Source organism: Dermacentor albipictus, chromosome 2 (assembly GCF_038994185.2).
Source record: "Dermacentor albipictus isolate Rhodes 1998 colony chromosome 2, USDA_Dalb.pri_finalv2, whole genome shotgun sequence".
In the NCBI taxonomy this organism is placed as follows: Eukaryota; Metazoa; Arthropoda; class Arachnida; order Ixodida; family Ixodidae; genus Dermacentor; species Dermacentor albipictus.
The window spans coordinates 59,715,775-59,731,862 of record NC_091822.1 but is presented as its reverse complement, the minus strand read 5'-3'; the positions used below and the strand labels follow the sequence as shown (position 1 = coordinate 59,731,862).

Sequence of the window (16,088 nt, the reverse complement as noted above, 5' to 3'; positions counted from 1 at the left end):
CTCCGCCTACTGAACATCGCCATGGCGCGCAGTTCAACTTTGGTTTTGGATGTTCACGTAGACGCCACTATTTCTGATTTTGGCACCTACGACGCACAAAACGCGCCAAACGCGGTTGTCCTCAGCGAGCCACATTGCGCTCAGCCAGTGGACTCGTTGCGGCACCCCGTGGCGGCTGTGGTATCTGCGCTATGTAGCAGACCACAGCTACACGCGACTGCAGTGCTTGCTTTTTACACGACAGGGCTAGAGTGTGCGCTCGTGCTCATGCGTACTTGTCTGGCTGTGCTATGTGGTGCGGACTGGCTTTGTCTTTCACCAGCTTGACCGATGGATAGTAGCTGCGTGCAATTTGTGCATTTTGAAGTGCTATCAATAGGTAAATAATTACAAAGCAAAGCCTGCCAAGGTGTCTAATCAGGAGAGGCCAATAGTGAGCATGTACTCACAAGCATGTTTGCGGTCTGACTAAGTTTCGCGTCGTTCACAGCTAATGGAGTGTTCAAAACTAGTCGAAATTAGTGAGACCCGACAGCAGCCCTTGAGGGGTGCTTCAGGGCCTTTTTAATACAAGGTTGGGTGCTCCAGATTAATTTTGACCGCCTGAGGTGAACATAAACCTAAGCCCACAAGAATGTTTGCATTCCGCCCCCATCCGAATGCTCCCACCGTGGCCGGGAATCGAACCTGCAACCTCGTGCTCAGCAGCCGAAAAGAGTAGCCACAGCAGCGAATGACAAAAAGTTTCTACAGCAGTTGTAAGAGTGCAGTTTGAGCAACTTATTGTTTGCTCCAATTGCTTGTGCTCTGTTGACATAGTGTGCCACGTTACTCCACTGAGTGAATTATTCAGTATTTCGTGGCGTGCCACTAAATGAAACACGCTCTTTCATCAAAGTAGGGAGAAAGTGTGTGTGGCGCCCGAGTTCATGCTGCCCGATTTGTGCGACAGAGTGAGCCTTGCTTATACGCACGATGCATTGGTATGGTCTTCTTTGTGATCCCTTGCTTTCTTCTTGCCTGGCATTCCACGTCCTAGGAGGCACACCAAGTACTTTGGGGGCTTTCACAACAACCACCGGTTGGTCAACTGGCTCTGGGACATCCTCGAGCGTGACTTCACCTCGGAGGAACACCACCTCTTTCTTAAGGTGAGATCACCTGTCCACGCTTTAGGTATGGGAGAACTTTCTTGAGTGAACACTAAATTAGTGAATAATGATAAATTATTCTTACTCAAAGTTTAGCTGCACTTCTCTGGCACAAAGAAAAAATAAATAATTGCCACTTGTGGCACTGCGACTTCAATTGCACGTTTACCAAGAAAACACCTCGGAATCACAACCACTGCCAAAAACAACATGGTGTGTAATCTTAAGGTAGTTTCGTGATTATGGCTTTGGCGTAGGCGAAATACTGTCATGGACGAAAATCATCACGATGGGAATGAAAGTTGGCTTGAAAGATGCAAAAACAAGACTGCTGTACACAGCTCGTGCAATAGTCTTGTTCATGTATGGCAATATACTTGCTCACCTTCCTTCAGGTACTTCATTGAGCACCACTGAAATTCAATGTTGGGAGTAACCTGTTACAAGTACGGGTGTTAGCAGTAGCGCATTGATTTTTTTGGTAACTTAGTAACGTTTCGTAAACAAACGGGTAACATATGCATTAAAGGGGACCTGGAACACTTTTCTAACTAATCTTGGAATGGCCTCACTATTAAAGGACACCATCTTGCGAATCTCATGCCACAAAAATATTACGAATACTTCAACTGTAAATGAAGTTATCGCGCCAATGCCCTGTTTTCGTATCCACTGGCGCGCTGGAAGCTATGCTGCATAGAGGCCAAGATTGCAGAGCCCTGGCTGCAAGTCGAGTGTCGGAGTGGCGAAAGGGCTCATTGCGGCACCCTGTGGTGGTCGCCGTAGCCTACGGCACACCGCTGCCATCTCGGAGGCCATGTGCAGCAGATCAGCCTCGTGCACTGCAATTATGAAATTATCTTTCTGTCTTTTCGAAATCGCAGATGAGCATATTTTTCATTTACTTAACTCAAGGCGAGCAATTATGCATTACTGAGAATGCTCTTGCACTCACGAAATCAGCCAATTGCTTTGGTGGGCCAGCTTCTTTCGATGATGCTATGTGATGTCATTGTGGAAGCAAGAGCAAGTGTATTTTCTTTTTCTTTTTGCATGTGGCTGTAAATTCCTTTCGGCATGCAGTGCAGTGATACTTAGGTCACATCTCCATAGCAGCCTCTAAGACAGATCGGCATTGTTTTCTTATTATGTTCATTTAGTGTTTCAGGGCCCTTTTAACGTATTTGAGCACTGTAAAGGGTCATGTTACTACAGTCAGTCCCGGATACTATATCAAACTCGGAAATTGCTAATTATCGTCTATGTCGAACAGTTGTAGTATCCCGCTGGATGTCCCATGCTACAGTATAGCAATGTGGTACGCTTGTATAGAACTCCTGTTCGCCGCCACATTTGACATATAAAATGCTGCACTGCACCCCTGCAAGTGCGCTTCTCCTGATGGGGAACTTGCAGCATTGTAAATATTTAATGCCTACGAAACCAAAACGACAGTGTTTCAATGGATGCTTTTAAACAAGACATTGAATCTGAAGGGAGTATATGCCTTAGACAAAAAAACCAGCGGGGTGCAGGTCTCAGGTTTCACATTTTCATGTTGGATGCAACTTTGTTGTAACGAGGTTTGATGTTAAGAGAAAGAGCTCCAGGTAAAGCACATCAACGTTTAACCGTGAGACACGAATGCTATGCTGCTCTAACCATACCTAAACTAAGCTAACCTATTTGTCGAGAAGGAGAGCAGTGCCGGTATTGTAAACTTGCACCTCATATGAAAAAGATTGTATTGAGGCTGAAGTTACCACTTGTTGCCTTACATCCAAGATGCAGTCTGATCCTTTTCTTTTTGTTCCTGTTTTTCCTCCCCAACGCAGTTTGTGACGAGTTGCTCGAAGCCTCCCCTTCTGGGTTTTGCCCACTTGGAGCCGCCATTTTCTATTCGTTGCGTTGAGGTCAGCGATGACCAGGTACGGTACCTGTTGGTTGGTAATTGCGCTAAAGTGTTTCTAAGGCTAATCCGAACTGCTTTCCTTGCAAAGTGCATAAGTTTTAACTTTAGTTGTCCTCACCATTTCTTATCCTCAAGAATGCTCTTCACAGCATTTCCTTGCCATGTTTCACTTTACGGCAATAGCTGTTCAGCAACCTGTATTTTTGTTCTAAAAACATTAAAAGATGATTCAGCACTTACAGATGAACTTATTACCATCTGTTGGCATTTTTTGGCTGTAGCATAACAGCTGAGCCTTTCAGGTGTCTATCGTATGATCAAAGTTTGGAGTTGCAACCACCCCGCTTTCTGCAGCCCTGACTGTTATATCTCAGCCTTGCATTTTGTGGCGCACTCTGCAGGACACAGGAGACACTATCGGGAGCGTCATCCGAGGCTTCTTCACCATACGGAAGAAGGACCCCGTCAACCGACTTCCTACTTCGTCGACCTGCTTCAACCTGCTCAAGCTCCCCAACTATCAGCGCAAGAGCACGCTTCGAGACAAGCTTCGCTACGCCATCACGAGCAACACGGGGTTCGAGCTCTCCTGAGGGACCCTCAGCCCCCTCCCCATGTTTCTCCCATTTTTTTGTCGCACACTGCAAGGCGACCGCCAGGTCTGGTTATTCCGGGTGCTTGAAGGGAGCAGCACACCACACGTCCTGTGCTGTTGGCCAAGTGTGCTCCCTTTTTGGGTGTTTGAAGGGAGTGCCATTAGCCCTTGGCATGCTGTTACGAAATCTGCTCCGTTTTGGCTCTTCCAAAGGTGCACCAGCATGACCTGCCCTTTGGGCTGAACGAAGCCAGTTTCGTTTTGGGTGCTAGGAGCACACAGCTAGTCTTCCTCTTCTGCCGATCCACCTGCATGCTTTGGCAGCTTGCTCTAATTTTGATGAGGCTAACTGCCTTTGAGTGTAGCAGACTCTTGCATGCTGTTCGGGCTGCTGTTGTGCCTGAAGCCATTCCTATTTCGGGCCTTCGAAAGCACGAGACGTGCATTTTATTGTTAAGTGTGAATTGAAGTGCGATAAACATTTTTTTTTTAAGTCTTCCTTTCATCTTTTTAACCACATCGGTGACTGACAGTGGCAGGAAAGGGCAGGCCAAGCAAGTTTCTTTTTTCTTATTCTCGGCATGTCTTCCCATCTGCTTCTTCAGAATCTCTCGCATATTTCACCTTTCTTTCAATCTCGCCTGTTTGGTCATTTGACCATTGAGTTGAATGAACCTGACTTTTTACTTGCACATTCATGGATGCTATTCACTTCCTCTTGATACATGTATGTCACATTTTTTTCTTTCATAAACCCGAGTTGTCATGGTTGCTAGGGTTGGAGCAGCAGAAGTGCCATACTCGTCACATCAGTTTCAAAGAAGGAATGGATTCTCCCAACCTTCATTGTTTTACACAGAGGAAATGAGTGTAGTCCTTTGTATTCAATACTGAGCCAGATATCCTTGCAGTTAAGAAGTGTCTAAGCTTGTAGAGTGAATAGGCTTCGTCCCTTGTTTGAAATGGGTTGTGCAAACGCAGTAGAGTATGAATTGCATTCTTCTCTGGTAGACCATGTCAGAACCTCTCCGCCCTGGCTTCATTTTCTCTCACTCGCAACCATTGTTAGCCTCTTATTCAAAGTGAACCACTATTGACTTTGACTGCGCCAGTCGTCGCAAAATAGCATGACTATGAAACGAGAAAAAAAAGTGTCAGTTTCTGTGAATTGACAAGTGCCGTGCTCTGTCGTCAATTTTAACTGTAGGGAATGATGTAAAATCTTGATTTTAGCCGGACTGGTTTACAGTCAGGAAGGGCGCCGGTGCAATGGCCCGAAAACAATGTAATTAAAGCATGTTGACAGCCATACCAGAATGTTTGAAGAAGCACAAGCCGAACCCACAACCTTCACATTACGCAATTGGTACTGCATTGCATGTGTAAAGCGAAGGTTGTGGATTCGGTCACCACCAGTGATAAGTTATCTTTTCATCAACTTTCATTTCGTTTTTCTTCATTATTTTCGGCGTTTCAATCTCAGACAAAGCTAATTAACCCTGTGCTTTTTTCGCTTCACTGCCTGTTGGCTTTATTATATATAGTGCAGCTGATGGTGGTCTGCTCCGGCCCATCGTCACGTGCACTTTGCTCCTTGAAGGGACATGACGTGTGCCGAGTGGGCACCTGAAGAACACTTTGTAATTTGGTGAACGCAGTTTAAATAATGGATTCAGGACGTCAAAGATGTGTGACCTAATGTTGACGCATTCCTCTCGCATTTGCCATTAAATAGCTACTGAATTTTTCCTTGTTTTCTTATCACCAGAAATGTGCCCATTTCCTGTGCTTTTATGTCTTACCTTTTTATTTAAAGACCTGTTAGCTGGGATACTCGTAATAGGTGATGAACAAAACATACTGGCCATGGCTTGTTTCCGGCTCTGCACTCACTTCCGACGCATGCAGCCCGCAAAAGCATAGGCTTCAAGATTATTTTATAGCTATATCAATTTATATGGACACTCCAGGCGCATTTCGGTCGTTGTTGTCGGCGTTGCAATCGCCGTGATGTTTCATATAAAGTCCAAGTGCAATAACACTGTGGCCGTGCTGCATATGCTGCGAGTACGAGTGAAAGCATGCAAGGGTGAGCGGAGGATGGTAGCTTGTTCTAGCATGCACAAAGGAGGAAGGCAGGGAGGAAGCAAGCCATCTTCCATTGTGTGCAATGCACTAGGTTGGGGCCGGGGGGGGGGAGGGGCACTGTTAAAACAAGAGGAACACTGACAAAATAGATGCTATCAACTATGTCGCACTGTGGCAGGAAAGAACGAAGGCTTAAGAATATTTGTGCATGCTCTAGTGTAGCACTGCCTTGAGGTTGAACATGTGTGCCCATGATTGACAGGTCGGCCCTGCCTTTGCTAGAGCATGCAAAGGAAGTTTTTGTGCTTTTGTTCTTTTCCATGTGTTATACCTCAGTTGATATGTGTTGTCCTTTCCATTGGTCTTGTGTCCATGCTCTCTGCACAGTTTTTCAAGAAATTAAGCTTGTTCCTACTGTGTTAGTACTGTGAATAGTGCACAACGTGCTCACTTTGTGCTTCGGCTGTATCGCTAAAGTTCATGTTAGCGACCAGAATGCCCACACTAATTATTTTTCTTTTACATGAACTGTTTTGAAAACTGGCCTGTTGTGACACATCCCCATGTTCTGCTGGGGCAAATCTGAAAGTAAGCTGTGATTGTGTAGCACATTCTGGGCAAGTGTAGTTGGCCGTAGCAGTGACAGTACAGACAGTGAAAACTGTGAAGTCGTAGTGTATAGATATTGCAGCCTTGTTTCTTTTATATTGCGGAGTTTTATAGCTAACAGGAGAAAGCGCAACTGTACTATACAAGCGTCGGTCACAGGTGATCACGATAGTGCACAAAGTGGCTTTTTGCAGGCAAAGCATGTGAGCTGTGGACTTGTTCACAATGTTTAAAAGGGTCCAGAAGCGCCTTTAGTCGGGCCTGATGCCTTCATATTCCTGAGGCTTTCCCTCCCCTCGTTATTAGAATGCATCGACATAGTGCAGTTGCTCCACGATCACCATAACTGGCCCTAGTCTGTTGTACTGCTCTGCGCTTGAGTCAGCTGACCCACAAAGTTATGGTACAGCAATAAGGCTGCACTCGAGCACGATTTTACAAGCACAATAAGTGACAACATAGCCGAACGGGTCATGCATAGTCACTTGTCTTTATTATCTTTTTATGCCAGCACCCTGATGTCCCCATAGAAGGAAACCAGCCAGTGCTGGTTTCTTTAGCAATGTAATAGGAGTAACTTGGTATAGCAGAAGTGACAAAAATGGGGCAGGAGCTTGAAATGCAGGAAATAGTGGACAAGTTTTGCTTCATGGCCCCTTCAAGGATGTAGGTGCCTAACTGTTCATTGTCACGAGTCGTAGCGCTTGGTCATCAGTAGGTGAAGGAAAAGATTTGTAGGCCTACATGCGTGGCGTATCACATCCTCGCTGTTTTCCAGTGTTTGTTATGCCAACTGTAGAAGTTCTGGAACAGCTTGTTAATTAAAGGCATTCGTTTGTTCAAAACCTATTAACAAACGGAGTATACCCGACTTGAGTCGGTCCTCGAGTTGAATAATCAGTATTCACAAATTTGAAAACAGTCGATGACTGATTTCCCGGGCGTCCGATTTTTCGGACTGCCCGATAATTCAGACCCATCGCGGCACCACCATTGTACCCTGCACAGTCGGTGTATAAGAACATTCGAAATTTAGGACGCAAAAATCCTTCGCCATCCGATTTTCCGGACTTTTTGTCATGACCGCAGCTCCGGAACGGCATTAATCGGAGCCACCACCGCAGCCATTTCGATCATCTATCTCGCCGCCTCAAACCGGCACCCTCGCATGCAGATCCGCTGGTAGCCGTTGATACCACCGCGGCAACGCTAGACCTGGCTTCTTTGACGTTCGCTACCAAGCTTGCTCTTCGGTGCCGTGTTTTTCATTGAAACAATTGGCCGCTGTTAGCAATGGCACTGACTACGCCTTTGTAATCCTCGCCAATGGTTTCGAAGAATGGAAAGCACGGCACGTTGCATAATGTCAGTTCCCAAAAGTCGGCTTCGGCCTGATACAGTAGTATTGCGCAGTGAAGCATATGAGGGGAGAGGCAATTCTCACGGGATACAGTACGTATTCCTTAATTATACATGCTTGCACCTGCTGTCTCCTATCACAGTACGAGCACCGACACGCCAGCTAATGCACTGGCAGGCCTTTAGAGCTATTTCGATCATGCTTGTGGCAATTTGAGGTATTGGGGGTAGTAAAAGGCCTGCATTCATTTGTTCGGACTGCCCCATTTTTTGGACGTTTTCGCGGCCCTTAGAGAGTTCGAAAGATCAGGCGTTGACTGTATTCTTTTAGTAATATTGGAATACTTCACATCAAGTGTACAGGTTCAAACGTGAAACTAAAACAAATTTCACAACTCCCATCCAAGCTACATTGAACAACTAACACAATAAGTCGAACCTAATAGAGTATGCTGCATCACTCCGGAATGTAGACATTTCCGGCTAGCACACTGCCCTGTCTGGTGCTATTCACAGGCAGCAAACCTGTGTGGTCTGTCTGCAATAAATTGGAGTTGTGTGTGTGCACAGCATTGGTTGATCTGTGACACAAGAGTGTCACTAATGGTCACAACTGTTCCAACCAACCACCCACTGCGAACGCATTGTGCTGCTGAGGAGGTCACAGATCCAATTCCCTCCTACGGCGGCTGCATTTCGAGGGGGGCGAAAGGCGAGAACAGCAATGTGCTTGTATTTAGGGGCACGCTGAAGAAACCCAAATGGTCAGAATCAATGCAGAGCCCGCCCTTCACTAAAGCATCTGTCATATACCCAGTGTTGTTTCCACACGTTAAACTCCATGAATCAATCAAATCAACTATTCTAACCAGAGAGAAAAAAATATCTCTGCTTGTCGTTTCGCTGTCGCTGCAGACACACATTTCCTATTTAGTCTCTGCGGTTAACACTGGTGCCAACCAGCTTGCGAGGTTGTCGTGTTAAACTTCATCCAGATAATGCATGACCCCATCTGCTTCCAGCAGTCTTCCTTATGTTACCAAACCACTGAAGTATTTGTTGTTACACAGCCTCAGTGATTTTAGAGCTTCATGTTGTTCGTTTTAATGACAAAGCCTTGCTAACATTCTAAATACTAGGATATGAGCTTAGATTTGTATTCGGTGTAAAAAATAATGCTTGTATTGAGTGTTCGGTTTGCTTTTACTTTCACCAGTATGTGCGGTATCTAAAACGTGGCGGCATTGACATGTTTCCGGCTCCTGAAATCACTTCTGCCACATGCTGCCAGGAAAAGCATAGCTTTTGAGATTGGGGTTTTGCACCGAGATAGTGCCATCACAGGGGGGGCATGGATTTGGACACCATCTATTCAACTGGCATTTAATTCACTTTCACAAATTGCCATTTGCACAGCTCTGCCACTAATGCATTGCAAGCACTCTGACCAGTTAATCTTGTTTGACAAGGCTGCTGCAAAAGGCAGCTATTCACTTAGCATCGGGGCTTCGTACAGTGCTGTCTGCTTTAAACCATTCTGAATGCATAGTACCTGAGTCAGCTAAGAACCTCTACCCAGTGATGTATGCTTGCATTTTGTATTAAACATAGTGCGATCCTCCTCTAGCAAGCTTTTGCAGCCAAGCCAAGCACATGGGTGCTTCCTTTGAAAGTGCTGCATTACTCCAGGGAAGACGCATTGAGCATTGAGAGCAATCTTATCTCATTTCATCCTTTCTTTATCAGTGGCCAGTTTAAGAAAAGGGCATTAATCAGTAGCAGGATTAATATATACATGTGATTTTCTAAACACTATCATTTCATACTTTCATGCTTCACTCGCAGATATCTTTAATATTTGTGTCCACTTGCTGGAAGCACTCAACATTTTCGAAGACATCTGTGTAATCATGGAAAGATCACTACAGCACCTGTGTGTTGTACAGCATTACAGTGTGTTGTCGTATGATATAAACTTGCAAAGAAAATTGGCAGAAAGCTGCACAATACAAGTGGCGCCTTCTTGACTGACAAGATATTTTCTTTACCTCAATGCACTCTTAGCTACAGATGGCGTTGCATAATGAGTGGCAGTCCTTGGCAAGAATACGAGACTATGCTGCACGACTACAGCTGGATTAGTTGTACAGTAAGCAGGCCACATGCACAAGGAACATGTCTCCATTTAGTGATGCCAGTGATTCTCATGGTTCAATTTATATCTGACAATAGATTTTTTTAATGGCTAGAGCTACCAATTCCTTGCCCTTCAAAGTCAGTGTAACTGGAGTTGTTGCAAAAAAAAAAAAAGAAGTATCTTATTTTTGCGTTCTTTCCTTTTGTTCCTACACTTTCTTTCGATGCCTGCTGCTTTTCAGACGCACCTTTTATGTAAGACATGCCCGAGTAGATTGCCAGCACGTTGAGCATGTCTATAAGTCATGGTATGAATTGTACATCCATTGGACGAACCGCAGAACAAACTATCACAGTTAAGAATATTTTAAAAAGCGAGGTGATGCAGACCAAATGGCAAAATAAAAATGAAAGACTTGGCGTTGTGTTATGAGCTGTAAGAGGCTACTGCGTGTAGTGTGAATGCAGGTCACAAAATTGCAGAACTTGTGTGAAAGACACAGTTGCCCTAAAACGCTTAAATTGAGACTTGGGAACTGTTTAGTGAAATCCAGGTCAGTCCTGCAAAATGTAGGATGATTGACAACCCTAGCCATGGCTAGGGTTCTCAACCCTAGCCATGGCTGGTACAAGCAAATGTGGTGCGAGGCACCACTTGCTGAGTATGGCAACAACGCTGATGCCAGTTCCAACATAGGTTGTGCCATTGAACTTGCAATAATTTTTGCCGGAGATCTGTGTATGGCGAAGGCGACTTAATATTGCTAGTACACAGCTCATCGGTTCACGAGCAGTGACGAAACAATGTCATGCCTGATTTCATGCTCGGCAAATCATTCGTGAGCTTGAAGTTAAGCTCGAGATTTCGCCTCCCGTAAAGAATACACAAGCAACATGCTTGCAATGCTTAGGGATTCTGTTATTGTGCAAACCTTCCTATATATGCTTTGACCTTCCTGTGGCCAGACCATTTGATGTTCGCATGATGGTGTTAATGGCACTGACATATTACTAGTAGAGGCAGAAACACTCGGAGCCCTTGGAACTGATAGCTTGAGCTAGATCCGGATGGAAACGTCACACAAGTGTTCACATATTTTTTTTGTCTTGACGTTCCCATATCAGAATTATGAGGATGCTGCTGTTTTGCATGTTGCTTTGTAGTTCCTAGATGCCATTGTTTTGTTCACGTGCAATTTGTGTACATATAATAGGTGTCTTATTCCATTGCGTGCATGCAGCTAATGCGACAGGCAAGCACTTTTGTCCTTGCTTCAAAAGGTTCTTGCTTTATGTGGCCCTTCTAGATTAATGCTGATGTGCTGTCGGCATGTTAAAAATATCAACATATGCTTTATGTGGCCCTTCTAGATTAATGCTGATGTACTGTCGGCATGTTAAAAATATCAACATATGCATACACAGCCTCGATGCCAGCATGTGTAGTTGTGTGCTTGCAAAATTCCGAAATTTAGCTTTGTCCTATGCACTCGACACCGGCTGTACTGCTAGCATACGGCATCGAGTTTGAGAATGCTTGATGCTTGTACCAAATGTAACTAAAGTAACTCGCACATTGTGCTATAAATGTATGCTTTCCATTGGTATAATTGTATGCTTTTGCTGCATACTTCATTTGCATCAAAGGTTCTTACAGGCATGGTGTGATGTATAATGAAATACACAATGACTACTTTTGTTTTTCCTCTGTATAGTGGTGTCATATTGCAAAGGGGATTGTTTTATGAAGGAATGTATATGTATTGTAGAAACTTTTGCTGGTGTTGCAACATTGTGTAAAGCAGTATTTATGAAAGTGATTGCAACTGTACATATGATTGCTGTAAAATGCACTTGGCATTGTTTAGGCTGTCTGCACTTGTGCCTAGATTGGTTTTCGCTCTGCTTTTACTTGCACGTAGGGGATGCCCGCAGGGTTGAAAGTCAGACATATCAGCCAGCCCAAAAGATTTATAGTGTAGTTTGTTTACCTCTGTGGCTTTCATTAAAGGTTTTGTGCTGTACAGCTGTAAATAAAAGTTCGCAGTCTTTGCTTTCACAAACTTGCAATTCTTTGTGTGAAGCTTTATTGGTTATCGTCATTGTATGCATTACATACAGTCCATTCAGAAAAAAAAAAACCTTCGTGACATTCAAGACCTTACAACATTTCGGACCATTTCCCTAATGCTGTCAAAAATTTACCCTACATGCAAATTAATTAAAATGCTGCTTCCTCTTTTTAGTTTTTATTAGTGTTTGCAAAACCAAATGTAGTCATGTGTGTGTGAAGCATGTATGAGGCACATGCTATTGTCAATGCTATATTAAATCATATTAAACATTGGGGTGTGGTGATATAATCGGAAATATTTGATGATAGGCAAGGGTGCCAAATCGCAGCTCATTTTAGAGCGCAGCTCTTTGGCGTCCGTTCCTGGGTTTCGCGTCGTCGTCGGCGTTGTCGTCGGCCTCGTAACCAGCTCCGCCCCCCTTTCATCCCCCCAGCGCTAGCAGCGACCGACTGATACCGCTGGATGCCGCTGACGCCGCTAGAGTCAAGATAACGTGACTGCATAGAACACCGTCGCCGCCATGCAGAAAGAGGAAGAAAGGGTCCCCCCCCCCCCCCCCTGTTCTTGTGTGGCGGATAGGGTGCTCTTCAGTTGCCGACGCGCCGGTTATTTCACGTAGGCCCCGGCACGTCGACGAATACGTGACCGCCTTCCCACGGCTAGACCTGGTTCTTAGCGCTGCGGAAGCGAGGGTATCTCTTCATGACTGTCAAGAACTGTTAGTGGAGTCTTTGTTAAAGGAATACGTGTGAAAAATAAAAAAAAATTCTGTGATAGCGCATACATGTGTTGCTCGATTTCTTTGCCTCAATCTATCGAAAAGGTGAAACAGCTTATTTGCTGCGCTCAAATTTCGCATTAGGAAGTAACGTAATCGTCGGTAATTTTTTTGAACAAGGAACGAGCAAAAAAAAAAAAACCTTTAAAGGAAGCTGAAACATTGTAACAAGCTGCAATACCACGCTAGAATACCAATCAACAATACGAGCCACTCTTGCCGGCGAGTCAGGCAAGTGAGCCAGAAAAGACGTAAAAAACGAAAGACGCGTGGCGACGCCGCCTTGGAAGTTCCAGACCGCACTAGCTCGATATGACGTCCTGGACCGTCGTTCCACGTTCGACGGAGCGCTCGCCTGCGGATGGAGAATATCCGCCATCAATTCTCGGCCACTGGGCTGGCACCGCTGGGCAGCCAGCGAGCGACTCACGAGCGACTCATCCCTCCGTCCCCTCTCCACAGCTCTCTTGCCCGGGAGCACGCGTCCGTTCCCTCGCCTTCCCGTGGCGAGCGAGCCCCGTCACTAGGTTCACGCGTACTTCCGCAGTAATTTGTTTCCCGATTATAGAAACGCTATCCTGCGCCGCGCGGTGTATAGTATACGAATTTCTAAGCAATCGCCACATGCGGCATAATACTGCAAATTAGGCGCGCAACATCTTTGTCTTGTTGCGGTCACTTCCCAAGCCTGCAGGTGGTGGTGATAAACTTTAATAAACATTGAGCCGTATCTTAAGCTATTTCTGAGTTGGCCCTTGGTCTCGTGAAGTGGCCAGCAGTCGGTGACGTCCGGCGACTTCCGAAGCCCAGCCCACTAGCTGCTTTTGTACAGCCGGGCCAGAGCTGGACACCGCGACCTCCCATCGCTCGAGGTCAGTGAGTTGCCATTCTGATGGCGGCTGGAACTCAGAGCATATGTACAGTATGTGATGGAAATCAGCTCTTGGGGCTCCACATAAGGTACACTCTGGAGAGAACAGCCCTGGGTGCATTAGTGCTAGAGGGGCGGGGGAGAGAAAAGTGCGAGATCGTAGCTGGCGCCACGTCACGTACCTGCTCTAATTTAGTGAGTGATTTGTGAGGCGGAGGATAGTGGAGTCATTCCTCTCTGTAGTCGAGTGAAATTCCGTGGTATGTGACCATTCGATCACGGGCGCTTCCTGGCTCGGCGGCTTGCCCTTCTCGCTTGACGTACGCTCGAGCGATGTCATGGGCGGCTTCGTTGCCTGGATGGCCCGCGTGCGCGGGGACCCATATGAGTTGAATGGGCCTAGTGGGGGGCTGAGAGGAGTTGAGAATTTTATGGGCGACGGCATGCGTCCGTCCTTTTGCAAAGTTTCTGATCGCGGTTTTTGAGTCACTGCAGTATGAGTGTGACAGTGGTTGAGGCGATCGCAAGGGCAATTGCAGCTTCTTCGGCTTCTAGTGAGGTGTGCGTTAACTAGGGCCGATACAGCTGCTAGGGGTGAAAGATTGTTACCGGTTGCGCAAATGGCAAAGGCCGGCTGAGTGGTTTGTGCCGCGGCATCTACGTAGACAGCCTCCGTGTGCTGGTTGTAACGTTTGTGTAGTGCCTGGGCTCTTGCTGCGCGTCGAGCTTGGTGGTGGACTGGGTGCATGTTTTTTGAGAGTGGATGCACTGTTAGAAGCTTTTGGGTGGCCCCGGGGGTGGGGTATGTAGGTCGGAGAGTGTTGGTTGGGTGAAGACCGAGGTTCTTAATAATGCTGCGGCCTGTAGGCGTGGAGGAGAGGTTCAAGTTGTGCCGTCCGGTGAGCTTCGGTAAGCTCGATCGGCTAGTGTGTTATGTATGCTCATGAGTAAAAGTCGTTCGTTGGAGGTTTGTCGAGGGAGGCATGAGGGCGGTCTTGTAGCAGAGAACCGAGTTTCGGAGCCACGTACGGGTTCCGACTGTGTAGGACACGCGAAAGTTGTTATCGTACGCAAAACATGACGTAATGAGTGTGGATGCACAGATGGCATATTTCCTGCTGTCAGATAGATTCATCTCAGGGGGTTTTGACTGTAATCATGCAGTGATTCCAGCAGCAGCCGGGATGATATGTTCTTTCTTTCTTTTTGTCCTTTTTATTTTTTTGCTGCGCAAGTACCTTCGTCCCAGTCAACCTTGCATGTTTCTGCTTGCATGGCGTGTTCGGCAGTGGCGTTCGTCGTACGACCATATGGTACGACTATTATTTTTCACATCACGTGCGTTTGTTGTCCTTAAGCTGTCCTGAAAACGTTCCTGTTTCACCAACGTAGAATGGGGGCCCCAAAGAAATAGCGTCGAAGCCACTGCGCATGCGCGAGACACAAGCAACGTTTGGGTTTTGCTACAGAGGCTAGAAGGTTTCTTCCAGCCTCTGTAGTTTTGCGTTCGGAACGCTATTTCACCGATTTAGCGGGAGCCCAAATAGCGTCCCCAAAAGCTTTGCGTCAGCAAACATGGCGGCACCCATCGAAGCGACGGCTCTAACCTAGCACTAAACTGGGTTCCATTCGTGGTAATGCGTGAAGTTCACAAGCTAGGAGAAGTGACTGCGGTTATCGCTTTCTCTCAACTAGCGTGTGTGATGAAGATTGATTCATTAGACGCGGCAGATTCCGAACTCGAGTGCGGATTTTATGGCTCGTAGGCCTAACACGGCTAAGCTTGGCTGGTGAAGGCACATAAAGTTGGTTTGCTCAAAACTAATAGAACCGAATAGAACACTGGTTCTATCGAAATCTGTTCTGTGTTCTGTACAGAGCTGACCATCAACTCACTAGGGAGATATTGGAAGCGCTTGAGATAAAAAAGCGCGGTCTTGAATGTATCAGTGAAGCCTCAGTTTCGCTTTCGACAAAGGAACTGGCATATCTTGAGAGTGACTCTTGAAATGTTATTCTGTATCTTCGCTTCCTTGTGCGATGCAGATGACTGCCCTGTTTAGTTCTTGTTGTTTTTTGACAGCAGCTATATATTGCTATGTCAAGAAATAACACACCTAGTTGTTAGTGCGCCTACGTGCTGTCTCGTGTTTCCCTTCTTCGTGTGTTGTTTTATTCGGCGCCGTTTTTGTAATCATGCTTAAAGGGACCCTGAAACGATTTTGGCGATTTTCTACAAACGTACTGAGTCGTTAGAGTAGGTTCTTCTGATCATTAATTGATGCATCTAAGTGCTCTGCGTAAAGCGTGTAATTTATTATGAGGTTTTAAAAATACCCATCGCTGCCGATCGCAGCGCACTGCTCGGCGGAATTTTAAGCCGCCCCTACCCATATGATGCAAATACATGCGTTTCCCCGCAGGCCGGCTGAGGCCGGTGAACAATAGAAGGCAGCATCCACGTGACCCTGCGTTCCCGGATGTTGGTTCCCTAAGTTGGTTTCCAACTGTCCC

At 46.0% G+C, this 16,088-nt stretch overlaps 1 protein-coding gene across 1 annotated transcript in view; it reads left to right on the top strand.

Annotated features, from left to right (window-relative positions):
* The window catches only part of LOC139055948 (ubiquitin-protein ligase E3B), a 90,949-nt gene extending 79,029 nt beyond the window's left edge, over positions 1–11,920 (top strand). The window contains exons 26-28 of the mRNA XM_070533628.1: positions 1,040–1,151; positions 2,987–3,079; positions 3,465–11,920. Coding sequence (XP_070389729.1) covers positions 1,040–1,151; positions 2,987–3,079; positions 3,465–3,656 — 397 coding nt within the window. The 3' untranslated portion in view covers positions 3,657–11,920. The remainder of the gene's footprint in view (positions 1–1,039; positions 1,152–2,986; positions 3,080–3,464) is intronic.
* The last annotated feature ends 4,168 nt before the right edge of the window (positions 11,921–16,088 follow it).